This window comes from Centroberyx affinis, unplaced genomic scaffold (genome assembly GCF_046629955.1).
Source record: "Centroberyx affinis isolate AG114_WGS23_722 - 3 ecotype Tasmania unplaced genomic scaffold, CSIRO-AGI_Caff_v1 ptg000613l_1, whole genome shotgun sequence".
Classification (NCBI taxonomy): Eukaryota; Metazoa; Chordata; class Actinopteri; order Beryciformes; family Berycidae; genus Centroberyx; species Centroberyx affinis.
The window spans coordinates 3,633-20,670 of record NW_027279243.1 but is presented as its reverse complement, the minus strand read 5'-3'; the positions used below and the strand labels follow the sequence as shown (position 1 = coordinate 20,670).

The following is a 17,038-nucleotide window of genomic DNA, read 5'->3' as shown; positions in this document are numbered from 1 at the left end:
GTGAGAATCTCATGAATATTAATGAGGAGCAGAACTCCAAATATGGGTGGCAGAAAGAGGTCAGGAATGCAGCCTTGGACGTGTGTGTGTGTGTGTGTGTGTGTGTGTGTGTGTGTGTGTGTGTGTGTGTGTGTGTGTGTGTGTGTGTGTGTGTGTTCATCAAAAAAACATTTTCCTAATCATCAGTGTTTCATATTTCCATATCTGTCTGCCTGTCTGTCTGTCTGTCTGCCTGTCTGCCTGCCTGTCTGTCTGTCTGTCTGTCTGTCTGTCTGCCTGTCTGTCTGTCTGTCTGTCTGTCTGTCTGCCTGTCTGTCTGTCTGTCTGCCTGTCTGTCTGCCTGTCTGCCTGTCTGTCTGCCTGTCTGCCTGTCTGCCTGTCTGTCTGTCTGCCTGTCTGCCTGTCTGTCTGTCTGTCTGTCTGTCTGTCTGCCTGTCTGTCTGCCTGTCTGCCTGTCTGTCTGTCTGCCTGTCTGTCTGCCTGTCTGTCTGCAGGTCATCTCCAGCAGGTAGACATGTGTAGTTTCTCTTCTCTCGGCCGATTGGTGCGTTTTGGTTTCTCCGCCATGTTTGGCTTCGGTGGGCGGAGCTTAGCTTTGGCGGAGAAGAAGAGGTGGATGCCGTCGTCACGGCGACGAGAGTACGCTCTGGTCAATACACTGGCTAGACTGAGGTAATACACACACACACACACACACACACACACACACACACACACACACACACACTGTGTTGTTTCTAAATGAGATATTTCAGAAGAATCAATTTTAATCTTTCTCTCTCTCTCTCTCTCTCTCTGTCTCTCTCTCTCTCTCTCCCTGTCTCTCTCTGTCTCTCTCTCTCTCTCTCTCTCTCTCTCTCTCTCTCTCTCTCTGTCTCTCTCTCTCTCTCTCTCTCTCTGTCTCTCTCTCTCTCTCTCTCTCCCTGTCTCTCTCTCTCTCTCTCTCTCCCTGTCTCTCTCTGTCTCTCTCTCTCTCTGTCTCTCTCTGTCTCTCTCTCTCTCTCCCTGTCTCTCTCTCTCTCTCCCTGTCTCTCTCTCTCTCTCTCTCTCTCTCTCTCTCTCTCTCTCTCTCTCTCTCTCTCTCTGTCTCTCTCTCTCTCTCTCTGTCTCTCTCTCTCTCTCTCCCTGTCTCTCTCTGTCTCTCTCTCTCCCTGTCTCTCTCTGTCTCTCTCTCTCTCTCCCTGTCTCTCTCTCTCTCTCTCTGTCTCTCTCTCTCTCTCCCTGTCTCTCTCTCTCTCTCTCTCTCTCTCTCTCTCTCTCTCACTCCCTGTCTCTCTCTCTCTCTCTCTCTCTCTCCCTGTCTCTCTCTCTCTCTCTCTCTCTCTCTCTCTCTCTCTCAGACCAGAGGATTGTGAACTGTCTTTTCTACCAGCAAAGAAGACAGACAGGTACTTGTTTGAGCAACGGTCACACACACACACACACACACACACACACACACACACACACACACACACACACACACACACACACACACACACACACACACACACACAGAGCCAACAGCTGGATCACTGGAGCTGCTGGAATAACTGGTTTAATAACGGTGGACTGGACTGGACTGGACTAGACTGGACTAGACTGGACTGGACTGGGCTGGACCGGACCGGACCGGACCGGACTTGACTGGACTGGACTGGACTGGACTGGACTGGACTGGACTGGATTGGACTGGACTGGACTGGACCTGACTGGACCGGACTTGACTGGACTGGACTGGACTGGACTAGACTGGACTGGACTGGACTGGACTGGACTGGACTGGACCTGACTGGACTGGACTGGACTGGACTGGACTGGACTGGACTGGACTGGACCTGACTGGACTGGTTATACTGGATTTGATGTCTGTATGTTCTTATAGATTTCAGTGTGTCAGACTGAACACATTTTTAAAGGAAGATTTGATCTCCTGTTTCAGAGACCAGGACCAGGACCAGGACCAGGACTCAGGTGAGACAGGTACCTGTCTGTCTTCTAGAGGGAAACCTCATGCTGGTTTAGCTTTACATGATTCAGTGTCAGTGTTTCCATGGCGACAGTGTGTTACCCAGTGAATCAGTGACTGCTTTGGTTTGACAGGTGACATCAGAACTGGTTTCTGCTTTATTTAGTGGAAACATCTGACTGCTTTCACAAAGCATTATGGGTAGGGTTAGATATTGACAGCAATACTAACTATTATTATTACTATTACTATTACTATTACTGTTACTATTACTATTACTATTACTATTACTGTTACTATTACTGTTACTGTTACTATTACTATTACTGTTACTATTACTGTTACTATTACTATTATTGTTACTATTACTATTACTGTTACTATTACTGTTACTATTATTATTACTATTACTATTACTGTTACTATTACTGTTACTGTTACTATTACTATTATTGTTACTGTTACTATTACTATTACTATTATTATTACTATTACTATTACTGTTACTATTACTGTTACTGTTACTATTACTGTTACTATTACTATTATTATTACTGTTACTATTATTATTACTGTTACTATTACTATTACTGTTATTATTACTATTACTGTTACTATTACTGTTACTATTACTATTATTATTACTGTTACTATTACTATTACTATTATTATTACTATTACTATTACTGTTACTATTACTATTACTGTTACTATTACTATTATTATTACTATTACTGTTGCTATTACTATTACTGTTACTATTACTATTATTATTACTATTAGTTACTATTACTATTACTATTATTATTACTATTACTATTACTATTATTATTACTATTACTATTACTACCACTATATCTATACTAGCACTGTTCTGTTGGCTACTGGTTTCTACTGGATCTGACAGTCCAACACAGTCTCTACTGGTTTCTACTGGATCTGACAGTCCAACACAATTTTATCTTTTTTCTGTCTGTCTGTGATTGGTTGCTGCAGAGGGGGAAGAGTCCTGGAGGACCAATCAGGGCCTGTATCTCAGTATCAGCATCATGTCCATCCCCTGTCTGAGCCCCCACACCCCCCGCGGCCTGGCTCCCAACACCAGGTACAGCCGGGTTACCGACCTGCTACACTACCGCAAAGCTACCTGGGAAATAATTACACACACTCTGATAGGTCACAGTCAGATATCGCTGACCAATCACCTGCTCTGTCTGTTCCCTGTTTGTGACAGGCTAGCCAATGGCAGCGCAGCGCTGATCGCAGTAGAAACACTTCCAGGTCAGAGTTCATCAAACACCTGAAGAGATACAGCAGCTCCAGTGGACAGGTGAGACGGGTCAACTCTCTGTCTGTCCCACCTGGGTCAGCCTGGGTCTGTCTGGTCCAGCCTGGGTCTGTCTGGGTCTGTCTGGGTCGGCCTGGTTCGGCCTGGGTCAGCCTGGGTCAGCCTGGTTCGGCCTGGTTTGGCCTGGCTCAGACCGCACACTAACCCACTTACTAAATATACTGACAGTAAACAGGCCACTTCCTTATTGACCTACATTCTGTATTTACCCAGACTGGAGGGAGGGATGAGTGACAGCTGTTTCCATAGCAACAAGTTGTTTTTCTAACTCGGCCTATAGCATGATGGACTCGTCTGGAGCCGAGGAATCTGAGGGAAAACTTTTGGATTCTAGGTCTTACAGTTCAGGAGTTATTGGCCAAAACATGAAGCTGCTTGTTGAAGCGCCTCCATATGGCTGATGGGGGAGATTTGAAACCAAAGAAGAAGAAGAAGAAGAAGAAGAAGAAGAAGAAGAGGAAAAAGAAGAAGAAGAAGAAGAAGAAGAAGAAGAAGAAGAATCCTAACAACACTGTTAGGTTTCAAAAATACATAAAATACGAGTTGCATTGACAGAAGTTCATGTGTCCATTCTGTCATCCATGCAGACAGTCCTTCACAGACAGAGGAAGACAGACAGTTTTGTGTGTGTGTGTGTGTGAGAGAGTGTGTGTGTGTGTGTGTGTGTGTGTGTGTGTGTGTGAGAGTGTGTGAGTGTGTGTGTGTGTGGTATGAACAGTACTGCTGCAGGTCTGTTGCTGCCCCCTGCTGTAGAGTCAGAGTGTTACAGGAGGGAGAGGAAGGAGACTGAACAGGAAGAAACATCCTCACTGCTGCAGATTAACGAGCAGATTAACGAGCAGATTAACGAGCAGATTAACGAGCAGATTAACGAGACTTCCTGTCTTCCTGATCTGAACTTCCCTTTAAAATGAACGGACAGGCAAACGTTTCTCCTCTCAGCTGGTCTCCTATTGGTTCGTCCGATTGACCCCGCCCTCTCTCCACAGTTCAGCTTCCCATTCGTGGAGACACACACCGTGTCGGCGGTGAGGCTCCGCCTCCGAACGCCGATTGGCTGGCCTGAGGAGGAGAACGAGGAAGAGGGGACTCAAAAACAACGCCCATCATCCAATCAGAGAGAGTCTTCCCCTGGAACATCGATGGAGAGCTGGTGGAGATCGCTAACGAAGTGCTTGTTAGGTAACTCTCATTACTATTAGGATTATTATTATTATATTATAATTATTGTTATAAGTCTAATATTCATTCGTACTCATTCTCACTATAGTACAACCATAATAAGTACTACATATAGATTAATAATTACTACTTATACATTTAGTACTACAGCAAAAGTAATTATACAGCTATATATTGTAATTATAGTAATAATTATATAGAATTACTATATATATACTTATATATACAGATATGGAAGTGTATGGAACGGCTTCTAAAGCGCTGAACTGTTACACTATCTTATTACATTATAATAATAATAATAATAATAATAATAATAATACATTTTTATTTGTATAGCACCTTTCAAGCATAGAGCACAAAGTGCTTTCCAGAAGAAAGACAGATAGAATACAACACGATGGTAAAAACAAAACATAAAATACAAGAGCAAGGATAAAATACAGAAACATAATGATAAAAACAGAAATATAAAATGCAAGAACAGCCACAATTACAATTACAATTACAATTTCACATTTGGCAGACGCTTTTATCCAAAGCGACTTACACATGAGATTTGCATACAACACAAGCAAGTTTCTAGATAGGAGAGAACAACGAGAGTAAGTGCTATAGAACTAAGTTCTGGTCCAACAGGACAAAGGTGCTACAAGGCAGTGCTATGAGGTAATGCATAGAGTGCATCAAATTTTTTATTTTTTTTTATTTATTTATTTTTTTTTATGAAAGGAGGTATTCGCTAAAGAGCTGGGTCTTTAGCCTTTTCTTAAGGATAGAGAGGGATTCTGCGGATCGAATGGAGTTTGGCAACTCGTTCCACCACCGGGGAACCACAGAAGAAGAGTCTGGATAGAGACTTAGGGCCTTGCTGAGGTGGCAGCACCAGGCGCCGCTCCATGGCAGAGCGTAGTGAGCGGGAGGGAGCGTAGACCTGAATGAGGGAGTTCAGGTAGGTCGGAGCCGTTTTGGTTATTGTTTTGTAGGCGAGCATCAAGGACTTGAACTTGATGCGGGCAGCAACTGGGAGCCAGTGGAGGGAGATGAACAGCGGAGTGACATGTGCTCTTTTGGGGTTGAAGACCAGACGCGCCGCCGCGTTCTGGATCATCTGCAGAGGTTTGAGCTACATGTCGGGAGCCCTGCCAGGAAGGAGTTGCAGTAGTCAAGGCGTGATATTACAAGAGCCTGTACCAGGAGTTGTGCTGCATGCTCAGACAGGTAGGGTCTGATCTTCCTGATATTGTATAGAGCAAATCGGCATGACCGAGCAACAGAAGCCACATGCTCCTTGAAGGTTAGCTGGTCATCAATCATGACACCCAAGTTTCTGGCAGACTTTGTGGGTATGAGCTCAGTTGATTCGAGCTGGATACTGATTTGCTGTTGTACAGAGGGACTGGCTGGGATGACAAGGAGCTCAGTCTTTGACAAGTTAAGCTGAAGCGGCGTTCCTTCATCCAAGCCGAGATGTCGGCGAGGCATGAGGCCGATGTCCGCGCCGAGACTGTGGGGTCGTCTGGCGGGAACGACAGGAGGAGCTGGGTATCGTCAGCATATGAATGATAAGAGAAGCCATGTGAGCGGATCACTGCACCCAATGAGGTGGTGTATAATGAAAAGAGAAGGGGTCCAAGCACTGACCCTTGAGGTTCCCCTGTGGACAAGTAGTGGGATTTAGACACTTCCCCTCTCCAAGACACTCTGAAGGATCTCCCTGAGAGGTAGGACTCCAACCAGCAGAGGGTAGATCCTGAGAAGCCGAGCTCAGCGAGTGTGGAGAGGAGGATTTGGTGGTTAACCGTGTCAAAGGCGGCCGATAGGTCAAGTAGCAGTAGGACAGAGGACTGACCGGCAGCTCTAGCTGATCGCAGTGTTTCCACTACAGACAAGAGCTCAGTCTCGGTAGAGTGTCCGCGTTTGAAGCCAGACTGGTTAGGATCATACAGGTTGTTCTCAGAAAGGAATTCAGAGACTTGATTAAAGACCGCCCGCTCAAGTGTTTTGGAAAGAAAGGTGAGTAGTGAAACCGGCCTGTAATTATCAACCTGAGATGGGTTGAGTGTAGGTTTCTTTAGTAGCGGGGTAACCCGGGCTTGCTTAAAAGCAGTGGGGAACACACCCGCTGAGAGTGAGGAGTTGATGATGTGCGTGACTGCAGGGATAAGTGTGGGAGAGATGGCCTGCAGGAGGTTGGAGGGTATGGGGTCCAACGGACAGGTAGTGGGACGAGAGTCCAGCAGAAGTTTGGAGACTTGCTCTTCAGTGAGAAGGGAAAAGGACAGGAGTGAGGTCCTGTTAGCTGGTGGCAGCAGACTGAGTTGGTCAGGCTCAGAGAACTGATCACTGATGGTAGAAACCTTATCAGTAAAGAAGGATGCAAAGAGGTCAGCCGTGAGCAAACTTGAGGGTGGAGGTGGTGGAGGTTTGAGGAGTGAGTTAAAAGCTGAAAATAATTTGCGAGCGTCCTTGGCGCTGCTGATTTTATCCTGGTAGTAAGTGGTCTTGGCATTTTTTAGATGGGAGGAGAATGCCGATAAGAGAGTTTGATAGTCAGTGAGGTCAGTGGGATCACTGGATTTGCGCCATTTTCTCTCCGCTGCTCTGAGCCCGTTGCTCTCTGATGACACCGGTGAGCCATGGGCTAGTGGGGGTTTTACGAGCAGGTTTAGATGAGAGTGGGCAGAGATTGTCTAGAGAGACAGCTAGTGAGGAGCAGAGTGTGTCTGTAGCCTCTTTGACATGGAGTGAGGAGAACTCATTATGAGGGGGCATGGTAGCCGTGACCTCATCGGAGAGCCGAGCCGGTGTGACCATTTGCGGCGGAACGTGAGGATGTTCCGGCAAGGAAACCATGAATTGAACAAAGAAGTGGTCTGACAGATGTAGGGGAGTGACAGTCAGATTTGCCGTGGCTACAAAACAGCTACAAAACACAATGTTGAAAACACAAAAATTTAAAAAGCAAAAACAATGTTAAAAACAGAACACTAACGAGTAGGGAGCACCGCTATTAATCGTTAGGGAAAGCAAGTTTGTAAAAGTTGAGATTTAAAAGCAGGGACTGAGTCAGCAGACCTGATGCTGTGTGGAAAGCTTCAGACTCTGGGACAGCCAAGAGACCGAGACTGACGGACCTGAGGGAGTTAACAGTCCACTGATAGAACCAGGCGCCAGACCATGTAAAGCCTTGTATGTGATTAATAAAACTTTAAAATTGATTCTAAAAGTCACAGGTAACCAGTGCAGAGAGGCCAAGACTGGGGTGACGTGAAGAGCTTTTGGTCTTAGTCTGAAGCCGGGTTACAGCTCGGAGGTTCAGGCAGGTAAACGAGGCGTGAGGATATAAAAGCATGTATTATTCTCTCTGTATTACTAAAAGATAAAACTTCTGATTTTTGAAATATTCCTAAATTGGTAAAAGCATGACTGGACAAGTTTTTTTATATGTTGCTCAAAGTTTAGGCTAGAGTCGAAGATCACTAAGTTCTCAGATGCAGACTTCATGTTAGGAGTTAGAGGAATGAGAAGCGGCTGAATCTGTTTGAAGATGTTCTCAATCCCAATGAAAAGGACTTCTGTCTTGTCGGAGTTTAGCTGCAAGAAGTTCTGGGACATCCAGTCTTACTGAGGTCATTGGGTTTGAGTGAAAGGTTCAGCTGTGTATCGTCTGCGCAGCAATGAAAAGATGTGTTGTGAAGGTTGGTAATATGGCCGAGGGGCAGCATGTACAGAGAGAACACATTGATCCCTGAGGTACACCACATGTAATCACACAAGCTGACGAGATAAAATCACCAATTGAAACCCAGAATTTCCTGTTGGACAAGTAGGAACAGAACCGGTCCAGGTCAGTCCCAGAAATACCAACCCCCTGAGACAACCTATTGATTAGGATGGCATGACCAATGGTATCAAAAGCGGAGCTAAGGTAAAGTAATAACAACACAGATCACTCTCCAGCAGCCATCAATTAATCGTCAGTTACCGTGAGAAGGTAACTGACATAAACCCAGACTGAATCTAAAAGTTGTTCTAAAACCATCTTCTCAAGAATTTTAGAAATAAAAGGTAATTTGGAGATGGGTCTAAAATTGTTTAGGACCGAGGGATCAAGGTCAGCTGAACACAAGCCAAGCCAGGCGGGAACACATCCAGGGGAGAGAATATAGAAAGCAGATATGTGTGTGTCCCCATAACCTGTTCAGGAGTCCTGTGGGACGATTTCTAGAGGAAGACTTCCTGTGTGATGCGATCTCCATCAGAGCAAACAGGGAAATATCCAGCAGGAGGACTGATGCCAGCCCTGATGATCCAACATTTTCACAGTCAGGGACAGATGAGGCAGATGCACTAGGGGCAGATGAGGCAGATGCACCAGGGGCAGATGAGGCAGATGCACCAGGGGCAGATGAGGCAGATGCACCAGGGGCAGATGAGGCAGATGCACTAGGGGCAGATGAGGCAGATGCATTAGGGGCAGATGAGGCAGATGCATTAGGGGCAGATGAGGCAGATGCACTAGGGGCAGATGAGGCAGATGAGGCAGATGCATTAGGGGCAGATGAGGCAGATGCATTAGGGGCAGATGAGGCAGATGCATTAGGGGCAGATGAGGCAGATGAGGCAGATGCACTAGGGGCAGATGAGGCAGATGCATTAGGGGCAGATGAGGCAGATGCACCAGGGGCAGATGAGGCAGATGCACTAGGGGCAGATGAGGCAGATGCATTAGGGGCAGATGAGGCAGATGCATTAGGGGCAGATGAGGCAGATGCATTAGGGGCAGATGAGGCAGATGCATTAGGGGCAGATGAGGCAGATGCACTAGGGGCAGATGAGGCAGATGAGGCAGATGCATTAGGGGCAGATGAGGCAGATGCATTAGGGGCAGATGAGGCAGATGCATTAGGGGCAGATGAGGCAGATGAGGCAGATACACTAGGGGCAGATGAGGCAGATGCACTAGGGGCAGATGAGGCAGATGCATTAGGGGCAGATGAGGCAGATGCACTAGGGGCAGATGAGGCAGATGAGACAGATGCATTAGGGGCAGATGAGGCAGATGCATTAGGGGCAGATGAGGCAGATGAGGCAGATACACTAGGGGCAGATGAGGCGGATGCATTAGGGGCAGATGAGGCAGATGAGGCAGATACACTAGGGGCAGATGAGGCAGATGCACTAGGGGCAGATGAGGCAGATGCATTAGGGGCAGATGAGGCAGATGCACTAGGGGCAGATGAGGCAGATGAGGCAGATGCATTAGGGGCAGATGAGGCAGATGAGGCAGATGCATTAGGGGCAGATGAGGCAGATGAGGCAGATACACTAGGGGCAGATGAGGCAGATGCATTAGGGGCAGATGAGGCAGATGCACCAGGGGCAGATGAGGCAGATGCACTAGGGGCAGATGAGGCAGATGCATTAGGGGCAGATGAGGCAGATGCATTAGGGGCAGATGAGGCAGATGCATTAGGGGCAGATGAGGCAGATGAGGCAGATGCACTAGGGGCAGATGAGGCAGATGCATTAGGGGCAGATGAGGCAGATGCACCAGGGGCAGATGAGGCAGATGCACTAGGGGCAGATGAGGCAGATGCATTAGGGGCAGATGAGGCAGATGCATTAGGGGCAGATGAGGCAGATGCATTAGGGGCAGATGAGGCAGATGCACTAGGGGCAGATGAGGCAGATGAGGCAGATGCATTAGGGGCAGATGAGGCAGATGCATTAGGGGCAGATGAGGCAGATGCATTAGGGGCAGATGAGGCAGATGCATTAGGGGCAGATGAGGCAGATGCACTAGGGGCAGATGAGGCAGATGAGGCAGATGCATTAGGGGCAGATGAGGCAGATGCATTAGGGGCAGATGAGGCAGATGCATTAGGGGCAGATGAGGCAGATGAGGCAGATGCACTAGGGGCAGATGAGGCAGATGCATTAGGGGCAGATGAGGCAGATGCACCAGGGGCAGATGAGGCAGATGCACTAGGGGCAGATGAGGCAGATGCATTAGGGGCAGATGAGGCAGATGCATTAGGGGCAGATGAGGCAGATGCATTAGGGGCAGATGAGGCAGATGCACTAGGGGCAGATGAGGCAGATGAGGCAGATGCATTAGGGGCAGATGAGGCAGATGCATTAGGGGCAGATGAGGCAGATGCATTAGGGGCAGATGAGGCAGATGAGGCAGATACACTAGGGGCAGATGAGGCAGATGCACTAGGGGCAGATGAGGCAGATGCATTAGGGGCAGATGAGGCAGATGCACTAGGGGCAGATGAGGCAGATGAGGCAGATGCATTAGGGGCAGATGAGGCAGATGCATTAGGGGCAGATGAGGCAGATGAGGCAGATACACTAGGGGCAGATGAGGCGGATGCATTAGGGGCAGATGAGGCAGATGAGGCAGATGCACTAGGGGCAGATGAGGCAGATGCATTAGGGGCAGATGAGGCAGATGCATTAGGGGCAGATGAGGCAGATGCACTAGGCAGATGAGGCAGATGCACTAGGGGCAGATGAGGCAGATGCACTAGGGTCAGATGAGGCAGATGCACTAGGGGCAGATGAGGCAGATGCATTAGGGGCAGATGAAGCAGATGCACTAGGGGCAGATGAGGCAGATGAGGCAGATGCATTAGGGGCAGATGAGGCAGATGAGGCAGATACACTAGGGGCAGATGAGGCAGATGAGGCAGATGCACTAGGGGCAGATGAGGCAGATGCATTAGGGGCAGATGAGGCAGATGAGGCAGATACACTAGAGGCAGATGAGGCGGATGCATTAGGGGCAGATGAGGCAGATGCAGTAGGGGCAGATGAGGCAGATGCACTAGGGGCAGATGAGGCAGATGCATTAGGGGCAGATGAGGCAGATGAGGCAGATGCATTAGGGGCAGATGAGGCAGATGCACTAGGCAGATGAGGCAGATGCACTAGGGGCAGATGAGGCAGATGCACTAGGGGCAGATGAGGCAGATGCACTAGGGGCAGATGAGGCAGATGCACTAGGGGCAGATGAGGCAGATGCATTAGGGGCAGATGAGGCAGATGCACTAGGGGCAGATGAGGCAGATGCATTAGGGGCAGATGAGGCAGATGCATTAGGGGCAGATGAGGCAGATGCACTAGGGGCAGATGAGGCAGATGCACTAGGGGCAGATGAGGCAGATGAGGCAGATGCATTAGGGGCAGATGAGGCAGATGAGGCAGATGCATTAGGGGCAGATGAGGCAGATGAGGCAGATGCACTAGGCAGATGAGGCAGATGCACTAGGGGCAGATGAGGCAGATGCACTAGGGGCAGATGAGGCAGATGCACTAGGGGCAGATGAGGCAGATGCACTAGGGGCAGATGAGGCAGATGCATTAGGGGCAGATGAGGCAGATGTACTAGGGGCAGATGAGGCAGATGCATTAGGGGCAGATGAGGCAGATGAGGCAGATGCATTAGGGGCAGATGAGGCAGATGCACTAGGGGCAGATGAGGCAGATGCATTAGGGGCAGATGAGGCAGATGCACTAGGGGCAGATGAGGCAGATGCATTAGGGGCAGATGAGGCAGATGCATTAGGGGCAGATGAGGCAGATGCACTAGGGGCAGATGAGGCAGATGCACTAGGGGCAGATGAGGCAGATGAGGCAGATGCATTAGGAGCAGATGAGGCAGATGAGGCAGATGCATTAGGGGCAGATGAGGCAGATGAGGCAGATGCACTAGGCAGATGAGGCAGATGCACTAGGGGCAGATGAGGCAGATGCACTAGGGGCAGATGAGGCAGATGCACTAGGGGCAGATGAGGCAGATGCACTAGGGGCAGATGAGGCAGATGCATTAGGGGCAGATGAGGCAGATGTACTAGGGGCAGATGAGGCAGATGCATTAGGGGCAGATGAGGCAGATGAGGCAGATGCATTAGGGGCAGATGAGGCAGATGCACTAGGGGCAGATGAGGCAGATGCATTAGGGGCAGATGAGGCAGATGCACTAGGGGCAGATGAGGCAGATGCATTAGGGGCAGATGAGGCAGATGAGGCAGATGCATTAGGGGCAGATGAGGCAGATGAGGCAGATGCATTAGGGGCAGATGAGGCAGATGCACTAGGGGCAGATGAGGCATATGCACTAGGGGCAGATGAGGCAGATGCATTAGGGGCAGATGAGGCAGATGCACTAGGGGCAGATGAGGCAGATGAGGCAGATGCATTAGGGGCAGCAGGATTTACAAGCTGATCGATGGTGCTAAATAAAAGACTTATGCTGGTTGGCAGAAATTAAGTCCGAAAAATATTGGGCTCTGGCATCCTTAACTTATATTATATTACTTTATTATATTATATTATATACATATACATAACAGTATGTACATATTGTTTTACCATACATTAAGTTGTGTTATATTGCATTATCCATCGACCTTTATTTATTCAGGTAAAATCCCATTGAGATCAAGATCTCATTTGCAAGAGAGACCTGAATTACATAAAAAAAACTCATAAAACTAACAAACAATTCATAAGATTAATAGTAAAAAAATAAAAAATAATAAAACAATAAAATAAATAAAATGCAATAAAACAATACAATGTAATAAAAGCATTAAGAAACGTAAAAGACAAAAACAATTACATTCAGCTCTAGAAAGACTTAAGATCTTGTTTCTAAGGCCAAAGGGAATCAGAGAATCTAATTTTAAAATATGCTGAAGAAGTGGTCTAACCATCTTCCCCAGCAGAACTCTTGGTACCAGAAGCTTGCAGTGCATCAGCGATCATCCTGCAAGTACAGAGATGGAGAGGAAGATGTCTTATAGGTTCTCTGGGGTGGATATCGACAGGAGGGGGCGCTAGATTATCACCCAGCGAGGTGCCTCCCAGATTAATGACATCTGAAAGCTGGCCAGCCTCAGCAGAATGTCTATTAAAAGCTGTGCAAATCTCCTTTTGGTCAGATAGCAGACAGTTGTCAAACCTGGGCAGGTAAATGGAAAGTGTTTTTTTTTTTTAGTTGATTTGATTAGTGGTATTGACAGCTTTCCAGAATTTGGCTGGGTTGGTGTAAGAAGTAGAGATTAAATTTAGGTAATAGTCAGATTTAGCTTTCCTCGTAGCAAAAGTGCACTTATTTCTGAGCTGTGGGAAGGAAAGGCGATGGGAGGCTCAGGCTTTGTTCTTTAATAATTCAGATGTAAACCGGGGCTGGATCTATCTTTCATCATAAACTTCTTCAGTGGAGCACCTTTATTAACTATTGAAAGGAAAGACTTCACAAAGAAATCCAGAGCCAATTCTACATCTGGGATTTCTGTAGTGTAATGGATGTCACTATGATGAAGATCATTTAAAAAGGCTGGTTCATTAAAACTTTTAATACCAGAAGAAGTCATTTTATCTTGCCTATTTGATAAAATTAAGTCTATCAGAGTAGACTTGAATAGCTTTTTTAAATTTGGCCTGGTTGGTTCTGTAGTCAGTTGAATAAATTAAGGTTGCTACAGATCTCCTTGAAATAATTTGAAATATTTCTTGACCACGCTAAGTTAAAATCACCCAAAATTACAATTTCAAAATTAGTATACTTAGAGAGCAAATCTGCCAATTATGTAGCATTACAGCAGGTTTATGTGTTTCCTTATGTAACAAAACATTGTAGTTTATGTTGCATTATAATATGATTACACATATTTGTGTTTGTTACATTATGTTTTGTAACACCAGGTTATATCACACAGTGATAACATTATTGTACATTAGAGCGCCGTCTCCCCACCTGGACAGAGAGACAGGTAGAGCCTGCCTGTCTCACCTTACCTGTTACCATGACAACGCTGGGCTCCAGTGTCATGACAGCGTTACTCTGGGTCAGCTGTCCTGCCCCGCTCACAGAGGAGGTACACCTAACTGTGTGTGTGTGTGTGTGTGTGTGTGTGTGTGTCTGTCTGTCTGTCTGTCTGTCTGTCTGTCTGTCTGTGTGTGTGTGTGTGTGTGTGTCTGTCTGTCTGTCTGTCTGTCTGTCTGTGTGTGTGTGTGTGTGTCTGTCTGTCTGTCTGTCTGTCTGTCTGTCTGTCTGTGTGTGTGTGTGTGTGTGTGTCTGTCTGTCTGTCTGTCTGTCTGTCTGTCTGTCTGTGTGTGTGTGTGTGTGTGTGTGTGTGTGTGTGTGTGTGTGTGTGTGTGTGTGTGTGTGGCAGAGTCCACCCCCGGCTGATCACTCTGTATGGAGAGGAGGTGGAGGAAGCTGAAGAGCCGGCAGTTTCCTGTAGCTGCATCTGAACCGACAGCATCATCCTCTAGAGGGCGCTGTGTGCTGGATTATGGACCCAGACACGTCACCATGGTAACCGCAACTGTTGACCGTAACTGCATTAGAAATAATAAAAATACAACATTCACTTATAATTCATTATAAATGATCGCTATTATATTTTGTGTGCTGATAAAATCAATCAGTAGGTTTTGTGTTCTAAGACGTTATAATGCATCATAAAGCTCAGCTGATAAAAACAAACTGATCTGTAACAGTAATGAAGCTTCACAGTCCAGTTTAACACATTCAGATTAATGTTTTACATTCAGATTAATGTTTTACATTCAGATTGTTTTACATTCAGATTGATGTTTTACATTCAGATTAATGTTTTACATTCAGATTAATGTTTTACATTCAGATTGTTTTACATTCAGATTAATGTTTTACATTCAGATTGTTTTACATTCAGATTGTTTTACATTCAGATTGTTTTACATTCAGATTAATGTTTTGCATTCAGATTAATGTTTTGCATTCAGATTAATGTTTTACATTCAGATTCAGATTAATGTTTTGCATTCAGATTAATGTTTTGCATTCAGATTAATGTTTTGCATTCAGATTAATTTTTTACATTCAGATTGATGTTTTACATTCAGATTGTTTTACATTCAGATTGTTTTACATTCAGATTGATGTTTTACATTCAGATTGTTTTGCATTCAGACTAATGTTTTGCATTCAGATTAATGTTTTACATTCAGATTAATGTTTTGCATTCAGATTAATGTTTTGCATTCAGATTCAGATTAATGTTTTGCATTCAGATTGATGTTTTACATTCAGATTAATGTTTTGCATTCAGATTAATGTTTTGCATTCAGATTCAGATTAATGTTTTGCATTCAGATTGATGTTTTACATTCAGATTAATGTTTTGCATTCAGATTAATGTTTTGCATTCAGATTAATGTTTTGCATTCAGATTAATTTTTTACATTCAGATTGATGTTTTACATTCAGATTGTTTTACATTCAGATTGTTTTACATTCAGATTGTTTTACATTCAGATTGATGTTTTACATTCAGATTGATGTTTTACATTCAGATTGTTTTACATTCAGATTGATGTTTTACATTCAGATTGTTTTACATTCAGATTGTTTTACATTCAGATTGATGTTTTACACACCAGCTGCTCTAAGAGGAACAAGCTTTATTTTAATGTTTTTGTAGTCTACTATATACTGCTGTCTTATAAAGTTCATTGCAATATAGTTTGGTTTAAACTATTCTATATTTTTTACATTGAAGATCAAAGATTGTAACATTGTTTTTATTTTATTTTTAATGCAACAGTGCTGGATTTTTATATAAGTTCTTATTATAATGCTGAATTATAGAGTTAATGGTTTTATGGCAGATATAGAAGTTAAACTGTGAGAACTGTTGAGGATAAATGAGTCCCAGTGTTTTAAATAGAAAAACTTCATTTTAATAGAAAAGCATTGATAAAGCATCGAGGTGTCCATTGCCATTCCAGTGCAGAATTACATAAATTAAACAAAACAAAAAACATTTTGTCAATTTTTACAGCAAAATACAACCTGAAACAATAAAATAAATTCTTTTTTAAAAGATTTAAACAGAATGTGTCTGGTGTGTATTTACCTGTCTGTAGACAGGCAGATAGGCAGACAGGCAGACAGGTAGACAGGTAGACAGACAGACAGGTGGACAGACAGACAGGTAGACAGACAGGCAGACAGACAGACAGGTAGACAGACAGGCAGACAGACAGACAGGTAGACAGACAGACAGGTAGACAGACAGGCGGACAGACAGACAGACAGGTGGACAGACAGACAGGTAGACAGACAGACAGACAGGTAGACAGACAGACAGACAGACAGACAGACAGGTAGACAGACAGACAGACAGGGAGACAGACAGGCAGACAGGTGGACAGACAGACAGGTGGACAGCCAGACAGGTAGCCAGACAGACAGACAGACAGGTAGACAGACAGACAGACAGACAGACAGACAGGTAGACAGAGAGACAGACAGACAGACAGACAGACAGACAGACAGACAGGCGGACAGACAGATAAACCCATTGGACAGAATATTAAACTGAAAGGCTTCTCTTCAGCTGGATTCCATCCCATAATGAACATTAACATGAATACCCTACATGTCCCTGACCTCCTCTCACTGTTGTTGCCAGGGCAACTAGTCAGTGGAAGCTTCCTGTGACACACTGGACAACTTTTTGGGCAACATTGCCAGGCGTTGATTCAGCGGC

The 17,038-nt window shown here is 45.5% G+C and overlaps 1 protein-coding gene across 1 annotated transcript; it reads left to right on the top strand.

Annotated features, from left to right (window-relative positions):
• Nucleotides 1–494: 494 nt before the first annotated feature.
• cerkl (CERK like autophagy regulator) lies at nucleotides 495–14,845 on the top strand (the record flags this gene model as incomplete). Its single annotated transcript, XM_071518613.1, is given in 9 exon segments — nucleotides 495–672; nucleotides 1,341–1,388; nucleotides 1,922–1,953; nucleotides 2,945–3,053; nucleotides 3,183–3,214; nucleotides 3,217–3,278; nucleotides 4,286–4,376; nucleotides 4,379–4,478; nucleotides 14,672–14,845. Coding segments are annotated over 9 exon segments (734 nt in total), but the record flags the coding sequence as incomplete, so codon positions are not given.
• Nucleotides 14,846–17,038: the final 2,193 nt, after the last annotated feature.